General features: G+C 41.0%; 1 protein-coding gene across 8 annotated transcripts in view; it reads right to left on the bottom strand.

Moving 5' to 3' along the window:
- mdm2 (MDM2 proto-oncogene) overlaps positions 1–20,826 on the bottom strand; it is a 54,404-nt gene that overhangs the window by 28,744 nt on the left and 4,834 nt on the right. For 5 of the 8 annotated variants that reach the window (XM_063057679.1, XM_063057681.1, XM_063057682.1 and 2 more), the window contains 4 exons: positions 16,052–16,169; positions 15,851–15,925; positions 5,963–6,096; positions 1,667–1,716 (listed from right to left, as the gene is read on the bottom strand). In XM_063057679.1, coding sequence (XP_062913749.1) covers positions 1,667–1,716; positions 5,963–6,096; positions 15,851–15,925; positions 16,052–16,169 — 377 coding nt within the window. Of the gene's footprint in view, positions 1–1,666; positions 1,717–5,962; positions 6,097–15,850; positions 15,926–16,051; positions 16,170–18,537; positions 18,716–20,826 lie in introns of those variants that run through there. The other 3 variants (XM_063057678.1, XM_063057684.1, XM_063057685.1) reach the window with 2 other exon arrangements.

The raw sequence follows: 20,826 nt of genomic DNA, 5'->3' as shown, positions 1-20,826 counted from the left end.
AAATAATAAGGCATGACATATTTCAAAATAATCGATGAGACACGAGTTCAAAAAGGATAAAGCCAAATCCTCAATGCTGGCACCTGATGAATGTGATTTAAATGTTTTCACTTCTTACTCATCCTCCAGAACACAATAGCTGTTAATAGGGTTTCTAAGTGAGCACGCTGAACTTTAAACAAAATGGAAATCTGCAGGAAACTATGCATTTCCATTCAAACTGTTGCGCCCCACAAGGCCACAGATGGTGGGATAGCTATTCCTCTGACAAAGACAGAATCCTTTGATGCTGTATTTATTGATTATTCTACAGAAGGCAAAGATCTAGGTTAATCTCATTGGTGACATTGACTTTATAACACTTCTCTGGCACCCAGTAATTGACTATCAGCAATAAGAATGTCCCTGGGAAAATGCAAGGTGTATCATATGCAATGGGTTAAATTCAAAAGGTCACAAAACACACACAATCAGCAGCTCATGATCATTACTTTACAACAACTGCAAGTGCATAAGCCAAAAATTTTCTAAACTGAACAAACATTATCTTTATTTGATACAGCATAACATGCTCGTGGAATTTTCTAATAAACTACAGAGAGAGCCATAAAACTTGTAAGCAGCATCTGGTACGTGTTCTCCTTTTTAGCAAGGGAAGCTCCTCACTGTCCACCTTGCTAGGGCAGGGACGGGCGAAGGCGAAGGAAATTATTTGAGGTTTTTTTCTCAAGGCAAGCAGGTAATGAAGATTGGATGAAGTTAATACAATAACTCAGACTTGGTACGTTGAAGAAATTTGGAGGAAAGCATTGTTTGGGAATGATTGGAGCAGTAAATGTAGAATAAAAGAAAGAAACCTTGTAAAATATAGGAGTTCTTCCAACTCTGCGACAATTTTAATATAGCACGGTCACACAGACAAAAAGCAAAATGCTTTCTAGAATTCTGGTAAGATGCATGTCAAATGTGCCCCATATACACTTTCGGAGTGTCAACCTACAATCAAACTGTACTTAAAACAATAATAAAAGGAGACAATTACACAGAAAGGTTATACAGATTTCTTGGTAGCTTGGATGAAAATAAACACTGCTATAGTTTTCGTAACAGTATCAGATTTGAGCAATACACTGAAGGCAACCATCCTGCCAGTTAGTATGTGACTTTACTGCTAAGGAATTTTTAAATTGACTTGGAGGGACAACAGCTAATTGCTTATTTTCTTAATAGGCTCTCTACAAACTTAATTTTACTCGTGGAAGAGGTGAGGAGAAACTAAGCTTTAATCTCATATCTACTTTTGGGGAACTCAAGCTATTTAAGTCTACATTCATCCATAAAAGATTGCTAACAGAACAGCATGTAGTTCAAATGTGCACTGGAGTTTTGCCAAAGTAAAATAAAGTCTCAGTTTAGTATTCAAACTCAATGCTCTATATCTTTAAACACGGCCAGAAAGTATAGACATCAGCTTCAATCATTAATGGCTGAATTTCACATTAATGAAATGTGAAATACGAATTGATTATACGAATTGAAAGACATCAGCAATGTTTTCAATGAAAATCTATTGTTTTGGTGCCCATCATATAAAATACCTTAATTTGCCCCATCACAAGATCTTAAAACTTCAAATATGGTGAATAATGCAAATTAAATTACTTACCTTTACGGTTCACAGATGTCAGATTTTTTGATAACATTGCATACAATGTCCTAAGAAACACAGAATTAAAGGTTAAGTACAGAATTATGAACTTACTCAGAACAAATGATAAAACTGTGATTAGCTAATTTTTGGACTCATTTAACATTAATACTTTACAATACCATTCCTAATCAGAACTGTAGTCTGCATTAGATATGAATATTTTGTTGGTAGCAATTCTAGTTCTTGCAAGATGGGTTATACTGAGTGTAGACATCTCCCATTCACAGCAGAGAGAAAACTCTGGATTTAGTGAAAACTTTTGTATCTGAAATTTGCATCCGTTCAGTAAGCCATCCCAAACTGAAGCAACAAAATTGGAATCAGCAAAATAGACAAAGGTTTCTATTAATTCAGTTGGAGAGAATGGGAAGAGATAAAAAAGTAAAGCATAAATGTATATATACTGTGAAGGAAGAGAGACAGCTGCCTGTAAATACTTAAGTTTAGAATACTAATTCATTTTATATGAGCATTGAAAGTATTTCATTATGGAATTATCGGTTCTATTTTAACTTTGAATTAAACATATTACCACCTCTAAGCTTCATACTAGTCCTTTTAATAATATAACATTCATTGGAATTTAGATGTGGGTACGACTTAATTTTTCTAAAATGGATAACGACTTTGCCTGCTTTCATTAAAATTTATTCTTTATTCCATGTATTAATTTTGGTATCTTTTCACTCCTTGTTAATAGATTTGACTAAACAAAAGATATTTAAGGATGTCCCATCTTTGATGAATTAAAAGCATGAATCAGTTATAACATTACTCAGGGAGTTGTACTTCATGCTAGAAGCACTCAAGAATAGCTTCCAAGATTCAAATATTTGTAATTATTGATACAAGGAAGAGGATGAACAGAAGCTTAATCAGAGAAAATTATTTTAGGGAAGGTTCTAAATGAAGAAAGAAGTGAAGTGCAAGGGAATTACAGAGCTCGAGGCATGACAATCAAATATGGCTTCCAACAATGGCGAAGTAAATGGAGAAGGCAAAACACCTGTGGAACAACTCTTTTACTCTTGTTGATGAGCACTTGCAACAAACATTATAATGCACAAACTGCATTGCAAGCTTTTGTGTACATCTATATTTTATTGGTTGTGCGTAAAACTGCATTTGAAAATTACAGAAAATACATGTATTTTATGCAAATTGGGCAGACAAAGCAAATAAGGATATGAAACTCAACAACTTCTGCATACCTTCTAATAAAGCACTACACTTAAAATAAAGGGTATTTGAAGAACTTACATTCAAGTAAGAAAATGATTGTAGTGAGTGTGCAACAAAGAAAACCGAGTTGGTATTTCCCATTCCTCGTTGAAATAAGGCTTTCTAACCCTCTCCCTTTAAGTAATTCTCCTTCATATCAAGTTAACATATAGCTTCATGATTATCTCTAAAGTACAGCTGGAGCCAATGTGGAACACAGGCAAATGAAAATTAGATCTCTAGGAATGTTAGCTACGGGAAAATTTCACCGCATACGAACATGTGCACTGCATGGATTTCATCCCAAAGGCGGTTAAATGTCCACCCTAAATTATCCCTAGTGCTGGGGATAACAGGAAAATTAGCAGAGAGAGCTACAGAGTATGTGACGGAGAATAAGTTACGGAGAAATAGTGGTGAAATAGGACTGATAAGAATGCTCTGTTGGCATAGATTTAATAAGTTAAATATCTTCATTCTACATTGCAAGAAAATATTAAATATTCAACTATCAAATAAAAAATGAAACATTACCACTTTGCTTTGTGAAAAGGTACCTCCGATTTCCTTCAGCAAAATTAAAAACCTCTAGAAATACTTAATCACAAATATCCAAATTAAAACATCTTGGAATCTTCACCAAAGTATTACAACTTAAATTTCTGCAACCTGTCCTAATTGTGACTCCTGGTAACACATCGAGAAATCTGCACACTAAACATAATACATTCTTCCTGATACAGTACATAGGTGTTCAGACTGAAGCTAGTATCTGGATCGTCCCACAGCACAACCTCCATGATTACATTGTCAATTATCTTTCAAGTGATTTGTTGTACCCAACAAACCTGTTTTTAGTGGCATGTTTGCCTCGTTTTTTCAAAATTCAGTATAACAAAATGCTGCTCTTCCATTACTTGGATTAAAAGTGGTTTGCAGAATACACTTTTCAACAAGGAGCAGGACATGAAAGATAGTGAACGCAGAGTAGAGTATGGTGATTGTCTGGAGCATATCTCTATTGAGGTGTTAGATGTTATAGATACGCAAGGATTGATAAATTCCTGGGGCTGGAACAATCTATCCTAGGATGTTATGGAAAGCAAGAGTTGATATCTGGGGTCCTGATAGAAATTCATTAGCTTGTTAGCCACAAATGAAGTATGATTGGCTTCATGCAAGGGATATTCTATCTCACTAAATTTGTCTGAGCTTTGAGGTGATAACTAATAAAATTAATGAAGACAGGATGGTAGCTGTCTATAATGGGCTCTAGTACAGCATTTCACAAGGTTTTGGAAGGCAAGCCGGAAGAAGCATGAGCTGCCTAAATGTACCAAAAATTGGTGGCGAAAATTGTTTTTCTGACTGGAATACTATGGCCAGTCGTATACTGCAGACATTAGTGATGGAACACTTGTTTGTAATATAAATATATATTGTGGATGAATCACAAATTAGGTGTTGTACATAGCAAGGAAGATTATGTAAGGCTTTGACAGGATTTAAAACAGACAGAAAATTGTGCAGAATTTTGGAAGATGAAATTTAAAGTTTCTAAGTGAAAGGTGATGCATATTGGGGAAAAATGGAGCTCAGGTACATAGTAAATGGTAGGACACTAAGGAATGTTGATGAGCAAACAGATACTGGATGTTTAAGTCTATAGTTCTCTGAAAGTGGCATCATAAGAGGATAAGGTTGTGAGGATGGCATAAGGCATACTTACTTTCATAGGTCAGAGCTCAAAATGTAGAAGTTGGGATGTTATGTTGCTACCTTTACAAAACACTACTTAGATTGCACGTGGAGAATTGCGTCAGTTCTGGTTGGCACACTGTAAGAAGCATATGATTTCACTGGATAAAGTGTAGCAGAGATACTGCCAGGATTAATTATGGGAATTGATTGGATAAGTTGGGCTTGCTTTCCCTTGGGTGAAGGAGGCTGAGTGGTGGTCTCTGATGTATATAAAAAATATTAGTCATACCTAGAGTAAATAGGATCTTTTCTCCTGTGGTAGTGGTATCAAATACAACAGGGCATAGGATAGGGAACTTGAGAGGATGGTTTTTAATTTTATGCAGAGAGATTGATATAACTGCACCTTGCTGCAGTTAAGGTGGTAGAATCAGATGCAATCATCATGATTAAGAGACATTTAGACAGACATTCGAATCAGCAAAGCACAGGAGGATACAAACCAAATGCAGGGTAATGGGATTGGTGTAGATTGGCAAAAAGGGCCATGTAAGTGCTGTACATTTCAGTGACTTTGTCATTTTCCCTATGGACAGAATATGCTGGAAACACTCAACAGGTAAGGCTACATCTGTGGGAAGAGAAAAAGGGAGTTAATATTTCAGGGCAGGGACCAATCAGCAGAATATATATTTGAGAACACTAATTCTGTTTCTCTCCTCCGCAGATGAGGTCTGACCTGCTGAGTATTTTCAGTATTTTCTGTTTTTATGTTATATTTCTAACATCTGGAGTTTTAAAAAAAATTTCATTATTGCTAAGGAATCCAATCCTAGTGGCTTATTCTTAAACCCTTTTCCAACCCTTCACTGGTCCATGCTGACTATCTGATGAGGGCAAATAGTTTAAATGCCTTATCACAAAAAAAGCTTTTAAAAATGTCAAATTGACAGATCTCCAGGATCTCTATTTCTTCTTCTCTCTAGTTTTAAATGGAATAATGTCTGTAATTTTCCACAAATTTATATATTTTCAAATCTATATTCAATTTTTTTTTCATGTTTTAACATGGCAAAGCTTGAACCATCAGTTGTTTTATCTTCTCAGGCCCTTAAATTTCAATAATTTCCACTTTTTCTACAAAATCCACTATAAATGCTCCTCATTAAGGGAAACATGTTTTAAGCCAAATGTTCATAGTGTATTTGCCAAATCAAACAATATTTTGAGGATTAGAAACACTTTGTTTAATTTGACATTTCTATTTCAATCCTCTCCCTATTTATTCACAGAAGTCATTTTGCAACTTCATACTAAAATATACATTACCGTGGTTCTTTCACTGAAAAGCTCTGCACTCCAAACAAGTGACCCAACAGCTCATCTGAACAATGGACGATATGCTGCTGTTTTTCATCATACAACTGCTTAGCCATTATATATTGCCCTAAGTAGTACATTACCTGTAAAAAAAAATCAATTTTCAATTCAAAGCTTGAATACAGCATTTGAAATGGTAAATTACAGTAATTTCTTTAATAAGACTATTACAATAAAACAATTTTGCAGACAAATAGCAAAGGATTCTGAAAGAAAATAACAAAAATAACCATGTGCATGGAAGTGGAGAAAGTTACAGGATAAGTCACTGACAGTTTTGGAGGTGTAAAATGAAATGGTAGAATTTTCTGAATGTTGAATTTGGAATGCTGCAAAGTCCTGATTGAAAAAGTGTTATTTATCAATATTGCATTGAGCTTTCCATAACAATCACTTCTCACATCTTAGGAGCCAGCTCCCAGCAAAGGCGAGCAAATTTAGTCATCTCCAATATAAGCTTTTGAAGACCAAGTCCTCAAATCTGTCAAAAAGCCTATGGTATATCAAGCAGCAGTAATTCCTGGGACTACTACATAGCTTGGATAATCTACAGCCAATATACCTCAAATGTATGACCACACAAGTCCACAAAAAGATTTACAAACCAGGCAAATTAATGTTATCATCCTCATTTGGATAAACATCCCTTGCATCAAGTCCTTAATCAGTCAACTAGTTTTGCCAAATGGGACACACTGTCAAATTGTAATGGGCACCAAATTCTCAAGTCACACTGGCTATCCAAAGGTTCATTCTGGGAAGTGATTCCCAGTACGGAGAAAATCATTCAAGAATATTATCAAAGATACTTTAGGGAATGTATTATCCTAATGACTCCAGACCAGGGGTTTCCAACCTTTTTTTTTTTAAATACCATGAACCCCTACCATTAACCCAGGGGTCTGTGGATCCCAGGTTGGGAATCCCTGTTCTAGGTGATTCTTGGCCACTCCCTCCTCAAAATGAAGGTAGTAAATTCTTGGAAATACTTAGCATCTTAAATTTCTTTGATGTCATTCAGCTATCCTGCAGAGAACACTTTAGTCAGCTTACAATCCACACAATTGGACAGCACCCACATAACTGGGTGGCAACTACAGAACAAATAGCTGATCCGGAGGGAATATTCAAGACATTGAGTTGAGATAGAAATGGGTGAGAAGCCTTAGGACAGAATTAAGATGACAGATAACAGAACATTATAACAATACTTGGATGGTAATAGATGTGTTCTACAGAATAGTTTGAATCTAATCACTCCACTATAGGAGAGAGCGTAAATGCAAAACATTAAATTGAAAATTATATAAACTTCTGTTGTGTGGAGATTGGGGAAAGGAGCACAGAGAAAGGCATTGAAACTCCTAGATTTGCATAGAAAGTATGTTTCAAGAAAGGAAAATGAACCAGCAACTTGGGAAAACAGACAAAGAAGTGGTACAATGTTTGATGGCTTTACACAGGAGTTGGCAGAAAAGGTAGAAGATAATTTCTTGAATGTTGGTGAGATGGAAGACAGGGAAATGAATTAAACTGTATTCCAGAGGGAAAGGAAAAAGAGGCAAGAACAAAAGCTTAAGAAATACAACAGCTGTAGTTGAGAACCCTGCCAACCAAAATACATGAGAATCTTCTGCCAAAATAGGCAGACAGATTAGATGCACCTGCTTGGAAGATATCAGTATTGGAAGAGATAGGAAGGAGGTTCTTTGAATAGTCCTAAAACAAAAAAAAAACAAAATCAAAATCTGATGTTGGAAATCTGAAATAAAACCGGAAAATACTGTAGAAAAAGAAATAGGATCTTAAGACCCTTATCTGAACTGGGAAAGAGATGAAGTTAAATTTAAGTTGCAGCTGTAACAATGGACATGACAAGGGGAACATTACTGATAGGTTAAGGATGAGATTATGGAGCACTTGGTGACACAGGACAAAGTCAGCATGGTCTTTAAAGGGAAAATCTTGCCTGATGAACTTGTTGGAATTCTTCAAGGAGATTATATATAGGATAGATAAAGCAGATGCAGTAGATGTTGCATATTTGGACTTTCAAAAGGCTTTTGACAAGGGGCCACACATAAAGCTGCTTACCAAATTAAGAGCCCATGGTATTACAGGAAAGTTACTGGCACGGTTAGAACATTGTTTGATTGGTAGCAGGCAGCGAGCGGGAATAAAAGGATCCTTTTCTGGTTGGCTGCCAGTTCCTAGTGGTGTTCCGCAGGAGTTGGTGTTCAGACCACTTCTTTTTATGCTGTATATCAATGATTTAGATGATGTATTAGATGGCTTTGTTGCCAAGTTTTCAGATGATACAAAGATTGGTGAAGGGGCAGGTAGTGTTGAGGAAACAGGTAGGCTGCAGAAGGACTTAGGCAGATTAGGAGAACGGGCAACAAAATGGCAAATGAAACACAATGTTGGAAAATACATGGTCATGCATTTTGGTAGTAGAAATAAATGTGCGGACAGTAGAGATGCCAGGCAGGATAGTTGAATGCTCCTCTTGTGGGATGTGGGAAGGCAGTGACACCTCCAGTATCCCTGACAACTACATCTGCAAGAAGTACATCCAGTCGTGGCTTCTAACAATCCGCATTAATGAGCTGGAGCTGGAACTGGATGAACTTGTGATCATTTAGGAGGCTGAAGGGATGATAGATAGAACATATAGAGAGGTAGTTACACCCAAACTGCAGGACGCAGGAAAATGAGTGACCTTCAGAAAGGGGAAAGGGGTTAAACAGCTAGTGCAGAGTATCCCCTGCGGCCACACCCCTCAACAACAGATATATCACTTTAGATATTGTTGGGGCAGAAGGGAGAATGACCTAAAGAGGGAAGTCATAGTAGTCCAGTCTCTGACTCAGAAGGAAAGGGGGATATAGAGGAATGCTGTGGTGTCAGGGGATTTGTTAGTTAGAGGAACGGACAGGAAGTTCTGTGGGCGAGAACATAATTCCCGGATGGTATGTTGCCATCTGGGACATCTCATATAGAGTCCTCAGCATTCTTGAGAGGGAGGGTGAACAGCCAGAGTTCATGGTGCATGTCGGTACCAATAACATGGGTAGGACGAGTGAAAAGGTTGTGCATAGGGAGTTCAGGGAGTTGGGTGCTAAGTTAAAGGGCAGGACCTCCAGGATTGTGGTCTCAAAATTGCTACCTGTGCACATGCTAATGAGGCCAGAATGAGGAAGATTATACAATTTAATATGTGGCTAAGGAGTTGGTGTAGGAGGAAGGGCATAAGATTTTGGATCATTGGGCTCTCTTCCAAGGAAGGTGGACCTGTACAGAAAGGAAGGTTTACACCTGAACTGGAGGGAGACTAATATCCTAGCAGGAAGGTTTGTTAACTAAAGTTGCAGGGGGATGGGAACCAGAGTACCAGAACAGTTAGTGGAGGGGTTGTGGAGGCAAATGTGGTAAGACCTCAAACGAAGTCAGGAATTAAAAGGTTGAGCATGGCGCAACTAGTATCCTGAGCTGCGTATATTTCAATGCAAAAAGTCCTGTGGGAAAGGCGGGTGAGCTCAGGGTATGGACAAACACCTGGAACTATGACTTTGTAGCCATTAGAGACTTAGTTGCAGGAGAGGCAGGATTGGCAGCTCAATATTCCGGCGTTCTGTTGTTTTAGATGTGACAGAGTGGGAGGGATTAAAGGAGACGGAGTGGCATTTCTAGTGAGGGAAAATGTCCCCAGCAGTACTCTGTCAGGACAGACTGGAAAACTAGTGGGTGCAACTGAGAAATAAGAAAGGTACGACCATGTTATTGGGGCTATATTACAGACCACCCAACAGTCCTATGGATTTATAGGAACAATCTTGTAAAGAAATCGCAGATTGTTGCAAGAAGCATAAGGTTATAATAATAGGCAATTTTAACTTTCCACAAATTGACAGGGAATCTCACACTGTAAAAGGTCTAGTTGGGATCGAGCTTGCCAAATGTGGTTAGGACAGTATCCTTCATCAGTACGTAGAAGTCTCAATGAGAGAGCATGTGATACTGAATCTGCTATTAGGGAATGAGACAGGGCAGGTGACAGTAGATTGTGTAGGGGAGCACTTTGCATCCAGTGACCACAAAGCCATTAGTTTCAAAGTAAATATCCAAAAAGATAGGTTTGGCCTGTGGGTTAAGATTCTAAATTGGCGACAGAACAATTTTGATGGTATTAGAACTGACCTGGCAAGTGTGGATTGGGACAGGCTGTTTTCTGGCAAAGGTGCAGTGGGAAAGCGGGAGTTCTTCAGAAGACAAAATTTTGAGAGTACAAACCTAGTATGTACCTATCAGAATAAAAGGTAAAAATAACAAGAGTAGGGAACCTTGATTTTCAAAAGATACTGAGGCCCTGGATAGCAGGTATAGGCATGTATAGGGATCAAATGAGGTACTTATTGTATACAAGAATTACAATGACAAGGCGTTCCCTCAGACCCCACAAGAGTTAAGTGCAGAAATTACCGGGGCCTTAGCAATATTTAAAACATCCTTAGTGACAGGAGAAGTACCAGAAGATTGGAGGATAGCCAATGTTGTTCCGCTGTTTAAAAAAGACTAAACAGAAATCAGGAAATTATAGGCCATTTAGTCTGACATCAGTTGTAGGAAAGTTACTGGAAGGCATTCAGGGAAGGGACTAGATATAAAAGTATTTGGATAGACATGTACTGATTAAGGATAGGCTGCATGGTTTCGTGCATGATAACCAATCTTTTAGAGCTTTTCAAGGAAAGAGGATGAAAGAAAGGCAGACATGAGGAAATCTGTAGATGCTGGAAATTCAAGCAACACACACAAAAAATACTGGTGGAACGCAGCAGGCCAGGCAGCTTCTATATGAAGATGTACAGTCGATGTTTCAGGCCAGGACCCTTCATCAGGACTAACTGAAAGAAGAAATAGTAGGAGATTTGAAAGTAGGAGGGGGAGGGGGAGATCCGAAATGATAGGAGAAGACAGGAGGGGAGGGGTGGATCTAAGAGCTGGAAAGTTGATTGGCAAAAGGGATACCAGACTGGAGAAGGGAGAGGATCACGGGACGGGAAGCCTGGGGAGAGAGAGAAGTGGGAAAGAGGAACCCGGAGAGCGGAGAGCAGGCAAGGAGTTATAGTGAGAGGGACAGAGGGAGAAAAAGTAGAGAGAGAAAAAAAAAGGGGGAAAAAATAAAAAATATATTAAAGGATGGTGTGTGAAGAGGAGGAGGGGCATTAACAGAAGTTAGAGAAGTCAATATTCATGCCATCAGGTTGGAGGCTACCCAGACGGAATATAAGGTGTCGTTCCTCCAACCTGAGTGTGGCTTCACCTTTACAGTAGAGGAGGCCGTGGATAGACATATCAAAATGGGAATGGGACGTGGCATTAAAATGTGTGGCCACTGGGAGATCCTGCCCTCTCTGGCGGACAGAGCGTAGGTGTTCAGCGAAACGGTCTCCCAGCCTGCGTCGGGTCTCACCAATATATAGAAGGCTGCACCGGGAGCACTAGACGCAGTATATCGCCCCAGCCGGCTCACAGATGAAGTGTCACCTCACCTGGAAGGACTGTCTGGGGCCCTGAATGGTGGTGAGGGAGGAAGTGTAACGGCATATGTAGCACTTGTTCCTTTTACAAGGATAAGTGCTGGGAGGGAGATTGGTGGGAAGGGAACGAATGGACAAGTGAGTCGTGTAGGGAGCGATCCCTGCGGAAAGCAGAAAGGGGGGGGAGGGAAAGATGTGCTTGGTGGTGAGATCTCGTTGGAGGTGGTGCGGAAGTTACGGAGAATTATATGTTGGACCTGGAGGCTGGTGGGGTGGTAGGTAAGGACAAGTGGAACCCTATCCCTCGTGGGGTGGCGGGAGGATGGGGTGAGAGCAGATGTGCGTGAAATGGGAGAGATGTGTTTGAGAGCAGAGTTGATGGTGGAGGAAGGGAAGCCCCTTTCTTTAAGAAAGGAAGACATCTCCTTCGTCCTGGAATGAAAGGCCTCATCCTGAGAGCAGATGCGGCGGAGACGGAGGAATTGCGAGAAGAGGATGGCATTTTTGCAAGAGACAGGGTGGGAAGAGGAATAGTCCAGGTAGCTGTGAGAGTCTGTAGGCTTATAGTAGATGTCAGTAGATCTGCATCAGCTGGAATAAATGGGCTGAACAAAGGGATCTGGGAATACAGTTCTATAATACGTTGAAAGTAGCATCACAGGTAGATAAGATCATAAAGAAAGCATTTGGCCCATTAGCCTTCATATGTCAATGTACTGAGCATGTCAGATGGGATGTTATGTTGAGGTTGTATAAGACATTGGTGAGGCCTAATTAGCAACATCGTTTGCATTTTTGGTCACCTACCTACAGGAAAGATGTAAATAACATTAAAAGAGTACAGAGAAAATTTCCAAGGACGTTGTCTAATCTGAAGGACCTGAGTTATAAGGAAAGATTGAACAGGTTAAGACTGTTTTCTTTAGAACATAGAAGATTGAGAGGAGATTTGATAGAGGTATACCAAATTATGAAGGGTATAGATAGTGTATACACAAGCAAGCTTTTTCCACTGAGGCTGGGTGTTACTATAACCAGAGGTCATGGTTTAAGGGTAAAAGGTGAGAAGTTTAAGGAACCTTTTTCATTCAGAGGGTTGTGAGAGTGTGGAATGAGCTGCCAGCACAAGTGATGCATGGAAGCTTGAATTCAATGTTTAAGAGAAGTTTGATAGGTACATGTATAGCAGGGATATGGAGGGCTATGGTCCAGATGCAGGTCAATGGGAGTAGGCAGTTTAAATTGTTTCAGCATGGACTAGATGGGCTGAAAGGCCTATTCCTGTGCTGTACTGTCCTATGTGTATAAAACTTTGGTGAAACCTCAGCAAGAGTACTGCATGCAATTCTGGTCACCACACTAGAGAAAAGATGTGCCAGCACTGCAAATGTTGTGGGGGAGATTTGCCAGAATATTGCTTAGTGTGGAACAGTTCAGTTATGAGGAAGGAATGGAGAAACTAAGTCTGTTCTCCCAAAGTGATGGAGGTAAGAGGACTGTGGTATAGAAAATGAATATAAGTAGGGTCAACAAGAAACTTTTCACCAAATCAGTTAGCAAAAACTGGGGTATGTAGATTTAGGGCATGAGAAGAGATTTAGAGCTGATACAAAGAGTACCCCTTTTATCCAGAAAGTGACAAGCAGCTGGAATACACTTCCTATGAAAGAGATTCAAGCTCAGTTGCTGACAGCAGTTAAATGTATGGATAAATACCTGAATTGCTAAGGTATGGAAAACAATGGGTCAAGTACTGGGAAATGGTATTAATATGGCAGGTCAGTGTGGATGTTGGGCCAAATGGTGGTGAAGAGTATATCGACAGGCTGCATCACAGCCGGGTATGGAAACACCAATGCCCTTGAATGGAAAATCCTACAAAAAGTAGTCGCACACTACATCATGGGTAAAGCCCTCCACACTATTGAGCGCCATCTACACCAGAGTGCTGTCACAGGAAAGCAGCAGCCATCATCAGGGACCCCACCCACCCAGAACATGCTCTCTTCTCGCTGCTGTCATCAGGAAAAAGGTACAGGAGTCTCAGCACTCACAACACCAGGTTCAGGAACAGTTATTACCCCTCAACCATCAGGCTCTTGGACCAAAGGGGATAACTTCACTCAACTTCATTTACCCCATCACTGAACTATATGGAAAGCAATGGGTCAAGTACTGGGAAATGGTATTAATATGGCAGGTCAGTGTGGATGTTGGGCCAAATGGCTCGTTTCACTGTCATATAATGCTTTAACGTTAATAAGTAGGAGGAAATATTTTAAAAAGGAAGTTCTGTGAAGCAAGACACTGAAATGGTCAACTCATAAGGAACGCAAACACGAGGAATTCTGCAGATGCTGGAAATTCAAGCAACACACATCAAAGTTGCTGGTGAACGCAGCAGGCCAGGCAGCATCTCTAGGAAGAGGGACAGTCAACGTTTCGGGCCGAGACCCTTCGTCAGGACTAACTGAAAGGAGAGCTAGTAAAAGATTTGAAAGTGGGAGGGGGAGGGGGAGATCCAAAATGATAGGAGAAGACACGAGGGGGAGGGGGTATATTTATATATCCCCTCGTACCCCATCTGTTATTTAGTTATATACACACATTCTTTCTCTCTCTCTCTCTCTCTCCTTTTTCTCCCTCTGTCCCTCTGACTATACTCCTTGCCCATCCTCTGGGGTTCCCCCCCCGCCTCTTTTCTTTCTCCCTGGGCCTCCTGTCCCGTGATCCTCTCATATCCCTTTTGCCAATCAATTTTCCAGCTCTTGGCTCCATCCCTCCCCCTCCTGTCTTCTCCTATCATTTTCGATCTCCCCCTCCCCCTCTCAAATCTCTTACTAGCTCTTCTTTCAGTTAGTCCTGACAAAGGGTCTCAGCCCGAAATGTCGGCTGTACCTCTTCCTAGAGATGCTGTCTGGCCTGCTGCGTTCACCAGCAACTTTGATGTGTGTAGCTCATAAGGAAGCTAGGTTTGTGACTCTTACACCTGCTCTAGACAATCATCACAAATTTCCAATCACATGTCATTTAATTCTTTGCATCATTCTAGCTGGCCTGCAGCTTTGTACATTGCCCAATATAGACTGTGTAAGCTTAACACAACCTCATTAGGCACATTACAGACAATATGGCCTACTTCTGCTATTTGTTATGGTCTTAATATTTTGCTGTTATTAAATATCCCCCTCATTTTTTTCATTACATTCCACTTCCACCGTTTTTGCCGTGCACTTCTACCCTTTATTCTTGAACTCGGTCACTTTTATTTTTTTCTTTCCATTCCTCTCTTTTTCTATATCCCATGTTCTTTTATTTTTCTCAGTTCTCATGAACAGTTAGTAATCTGAAATGTTTGCTGTTTCACATCTCACCTAAGACTGTGCAATAAACTTTGAAACTAGGATCCTGTATCTGACATTTTGACTCAAATGCAAGCCTACACTTTGGCTGACATTAGAGTCATAGAGTTATACAGCATGGAAACAGGCCATTCAGCCCACCTGGTCCATGCCAACCACAGCATTCTCTTGGCTAGTCCCAGTTACCCGCATTCAGCCAATAAACCTCCAAACCATTCCCTCTCTGTGTAGGAATCCACATTATGTTGCAATTCTGTTCAGGTACTCACTACCATTTGTGTAAAGTTACACAGAAGTTACCTCTCTGATCTCTCTTACATCTCTCCTCACTCTGATCTCGTATCTGTGCCCTCTAGTTTTGGACCCTCCAACCCTGGGGAAAAGACGATGACTAGCACCTTATCCATACTCCTCATGACTTTATAAACTTCCATCAGGTCAAGTCTCATTCTCCTACGCTCCGAGGACTAAATATCCAGCCGTGTCCAACCTATCCCTACAACTCAGGCCCCGAAAAGTCAATACAGCATCCTTGTAATCTCCTCTGCACCCTCTCTTAGCTTGGCAATGTCTTTCCTGTAAGAGAGTGACCTAAACCGTATGTGTTTGCAAATTATTAATGCTGAAGCTTTTAATATTACCGTCAGGGAACTTGCGTGTGGAATTCACCTGAAAATCTGACTCGGGTGACTCCGACTTTAGATACATTGCACAGTTGTAGTTTAGGTACAAGTAATAAGCTTAAAAAAAACTGTTGGAGGAACTCAGCAGGGCTGGCATCATCTGTGGAGGCAGGGAAATGGTTGAGGGTTGCATGACCCAGAGTTCCTTTAACAGTTTGTGTTTTGCACCAGATTACAGCACCTGCAGTCTGTTGTGGCTTCATAACTCATGAGTTAACTTATCAATGCATCACTGAATCGTAGACTAACCTCCTTCACTGTAAAGGTTTCATTCTGCGCACCTGCAAACCGCAGCAGTTTAAGCAAAAGCGGCTTGGGCTTCACCTAAAACGTTTTTAAGGAAGAAGAAAGACGACAACATGTTCTTAATAAGTACGCAACTAAAAAAAAGTTGAAACATTTTTCGAGGCTTTTTTTTTAAACGGTATCTACGAAACCAAAAGAAAATACCTGACTTTCGTGCTCTGAAGACAGCATTTGATCTTGCGAAGTGCCGAGGCAGAACGTAGAGCTGTTTGTCGCCATTTCTTCAGAAGTGCTCCTAAACCAACAATTGTCCTTCATACATCTTCAAAAGCAAATAGATTCAAAATAGCTGTAAATACCTTAACCACAGCGACGAGATACACCTCCGTTTAAAGCGCTCCCGGCGTCCCATTTAAACTGGAAGATGTGGGAGGAGACATGTTCAGGCGGAGCCTCACCAGGCTGTGCGAACATGCCCGAGCAAAGACAGTGTTTGTTCCTGCTGACTCACCGGGCTTTGCCCGGACATGCCCGAACACAATAGCAAAAGGCTCCACAAACAAAATACACGCAGGAGAGACGAGGATCAGGCAACGGGGGTGGAGGGGGCAACGGTGCAAAACGGGGGTGAAGGTAGGGGAGGGGGAACTGGGAACAGGGGGGAGGAGGGAGTGTAAGATAAGGGTGAGAGGAGATTCATAATTTACAAGAATAAACCATTCCATGCCTTTCCATTATTTACATACTTGGCCATTGCATTCCAGGCTGTCATGTGGCACTCTGGGGTTTTAATAATAAATATTACAATAATTGAGGGGTTTTCTCCACCCACCCTCTCCCCTAGACAAACACTCACTGAGGCCCTTCCCAACCAAGCTTCAGTGCCTTTCCTCAGTACGTACTCCTGCAGCCTGGAATATGCCAGTTGGCAGCATTCCAATACGTACATCTCCATATGGTGGCAGACCAACACGTTTTGGGATGACTAACAAGCATCTTTCACCAAGTTGATGATCTGCCAGCAGCACCTGAGATTTGTCTGTGTGTGTGTCTCTCTCTTGAAACAGCCTGCAGATCAGAGGGTTCTCTATCATGCAGTTGCTTGGGATGAAAAGTAACATAGCCCCTTTCATCTTACTCTAAACCTTCTCTGCAAACCCGCAGTTTGCAAAGAGGCAAGTTACTGTCTCTTCCCCACTACAGTCATCCAGTGGACAGTGGGTCTTTGAGATGATGCTCTGAGTATGCAGGAAGGATCTGGCTGGGAGGGCCACTTTCACCGCCAGGCAGAAGTCTTGGCGCCTGTTGGTGAGGTGTGATGATAAAGCATTCTGCCAGATGGTCTGGACAGTCTGCTTGGGGACTCACCTCATGGTGTCTATCGACTCCTCCTGCAGTGTTTGTAGGATGCTCTGTGTTGACCACTGCCTGATGGCATTGAGCTCAAAGGTGCTTGTCTGGAGTTGTGGGAATGGGAAATGGAAGCATGTGTAGGGTGAAGTTTGAGAGGAGGTGGGAGGGAATCCTACACTTCTTTTCTCCTCTTACCTTAAACCTATACCCTCTCTTTCACCTCTCCCCAACACTACTTTCCTACAGCACCTCTACTTTCTTAGAAGTTTGTTAAGATTAAGCTTGCCATCTTTGACAAAGTTCCATAGGTGTGTGGTGGAGAGTATATTGACTGGCTGCATCACAGCCGGGTATGGAAACACCAATGCCCTTGAACGGAAAATCCTACAAGTAGTCGTCGCACAGTACATCATGGGTAAAGCTATTTCACACTATCACACTATTGAGCACCATCTACACAAAAGTGCTGTCACAGGAAAGCAGCACCCATCATCAGGGACCCCACCCTCCCAGAACATGTTCTCTTCTCGCTGCTGTCATCACAAAAAAGGTACAGGAGTCTCAGCACTCACAACACCAGGTTCAGGAACAATTACCCCTCAACCATCAGGCTCTTGAAACAGAGGGGATAGCTTCACTCAGCTTCATTTGCCCCTTCACTGAACTGTTTCCACAACCTATGGACTCACTGTCAAGGACCCTTCATCTCATGCTTTCAATATTTATTGCTTATTTATTTATTATTATTCTGTTTGTATTTTTCTATTTGCTGTAAATGCCCACAAGAAAATGAATCTCAGGGTTGTAATTGATGACATATATGCACTTTAATAAACTTGCTCTGAAATCCGTGAAAAACGAGCTCTTCCTTCAGTTAGTCCTGACGAAGGGTCTCGGCCTGAAACGTCGACTGTACTTCTTCTTAGAGATGCCGCCTGGCCTGCTGCGTTCACCAGCAACTTTGATGTATGTTGTTGTGTCTATGTCCTTCTTGATTTTTATACACATCTCTATAACCTCTGTCGCCTATGCACTAAGGAATAAAGTCCCAGTCTCTCCAACCGTTTCCCATAGCTCAGTCCCTGAAGTCTTGGCCACTTCTTTGTTAATTTTTCTCAATCTTTACAGTTTAGTAACATCTTTCCTGTAGCAGGATGATCAAAATGAACACAAAACCCCATGTTGATACACACAAAATGCTGGAGGAACTCGGCAAATCCGGCAGCATCTACGAAAATGAATAAACAGTTGACATTTTGGGCCAAGACCCTTCATCAGGTCAAGTTTGGCCTCACCATAATCCTGTTAAAAACTCAAAACAAGATCCCCTAACTTACATACTCAAATTCGTCCTTGTAAATTGCCCCGTGATCTGGGTAGGATTAATTCGGGAGAACGCTGGGTGGGATGGCATTCTGCCTGTATCTCAATAAATAAATAATAAATGACACTGACATACTGACTTATGAAGGCCTTCTTCCTTTTCCTGTCTAACTGTGACTCCACTTTCTGTGAACCATGTATCTGTAGCAGAATCAGACTAATATCACTGGTATAAATTGCAAAATTTGTTGTCTTTGCAGCAGCAGTACAACGCTATGAATAAAAATCAAGGGGAAAAAAACTTAACAGAGTTAACTTTTCAGGTCAATGACCCTTTCTCAGCACCAGGAAGGAGAGAAATATTGAATTCAGACAACTTGCTTTCTCCCTCTGCAAATGGAAGTCACGTCCAGCCTGAGCTGTCAAGCAAATATATCTTCCCTGTTCTACATCTTGCTACTCCTACATTCTTTCGTTTGTGTTTGCTCTCTCTCTAATTGGTCCCATTCACTCACTGGCGGATAATCTCGTATACAGGTTATACCCATGGCTTTGCTGTATCAGACTTCAGCTTCACAAACTCATTCTCTTTCTTTAGGAGTAGAGACAATGGACCTTCAACTTGAAATGTTAACATTTTCTTTTCCTGTAGGTAAGCCCCAAGCTGCTTGTTCAACATTTCCAGCAATTTCTGTTTATATTTCCTAGAGTGCAGTAGCAAATTATAGAGAACTGCCCCTTAATGTCTACATTTATCGTTTCATCCCATTGTAGATATTTCAGGTGTTCAATCCACTGCCCTCCCTCACCTGTTCTACTACTGTCTGTCCGTCTGTATCTTGTTTTATGGCAGTTGGCATCCAGCTTAATGGTGCATTGCCGCCACCCTCTGCTCCAGAATGTGCACTAGACATACATTCTAAATCCCTTCACCCAATTGCGCGCGCACACACACACACACACACACACACACACAAACCTACACTTCACCCTCCCATCTTTGACCATCCTAGTATCCTATTCCTGTTTATTCATCATATTCTATAAAAAAACCCCTGTACCCCTTAAAAACGCTAAAAATACCCAGACTTGTGCTCTCTCACCCATGCCCAGCAACCCTTTTAATGTGAATTCCTGCATCCCCAACTCCCTTAATTTATTTCTCATCATCTCTCTCTGTATCCCATACTTGCTGCAACACAAAACTACATGTTCGACTGACTCCTCTTCCTGACATTCCTCACACAATCCTGTCTGGTGTTTCCCCATCATTTTCAATGTTTTGTTTAATGCACAGTGCCCCAGCCTTAACCTAGTCCACACAATTTCCTCTCTTCTGTTTCCATTACCTACCCTGGTAACTGCAACACTCTTTTGTATTTGATATAAATGCCTCCCTTTCCCCTCTCTGTCCCATCTTTCTTGCCACATTCGGTTGACTTTTTCCCAGATTACACACTTAACCTCTGCTTTACTGATACTAATGTGCATTTCCACATTTTCGTTCTTTAACGCCCTCTTTGCCAACTCATCCACCCTGTCATTCCCCTTCACCCCAACATGCGCTGGAACCCATAGAAATTTTACCTGACCTCCCTGATTTGCAATTCTTGTAACTAACTGAAGGACTTCATAAAGTACATCTTGCCGACTGTTTGTGTGAAAAGACCTTAAACTTGCTAGAACTGAGGATGAATCTGAACATATCAATGCTTTGGCTTGTCTGGCTTTCTGCACCCATTGCAACGCAACCAACACTGCCAGCATCTCCACTGTAAACACCCCTAACTTATTAGATGTTCTTCTGCTGATTCCAATTTCTTTTGCTGGTATTACCACCCCAAACCCTGTCACTCCTGTTTCAGGTTCCTTCGCACCATCTGTATAAATGTGAGTATAATCACTATACTTCTCCAACACATGACAGTTAAATGCATGTACCAAGTCTGTTTTATATTTTTCTTTCCTTTTTACCTCTAACAAATGCCAGTCCATGTCAGGCCATACAAGCTTCCATGGAGCTACAACCGGATAAACTACTGAAGGACTTATCCTCAGATCAAATACTCCACATTCTTTTCGCGATATCATTCCCTACCCGACTAAAGGTATCCCTCTGAAACCTCCCATTTTCCCAGCACTCCTGCAACACTCCTTTAGTAGGGTGAGAATCATTGTGCCCGTGCAAGTTAGCCCAGTAGTTTGCCATCAGTTGCATCCTTCTTAGTTCCAAAGGCATTATTCCCATTTCTACCTGTAGGGCTGACACTGGTGACGTTTTAAAAGCCCCACTGCACACTCTC

This window comes from Mobula hypostoma, chromosome 9 (genome assembly GCF_963921235.1).
Source record: "Mobula hypostoma chromosome 9, sMobHyp1.1, whole genome shotgun sequence".
Lineage (NCBI taxonomy): Eukaryota > Metazoa > Chordata > Chondrichthyes > Myliobatiformes > Myliobatidae > Mobula > Mobula hypostoma.
Note: the sequence above shows the minus strand (reverse complement) of the source record. Positions and strands in the feature narration are given on the sequence as shown.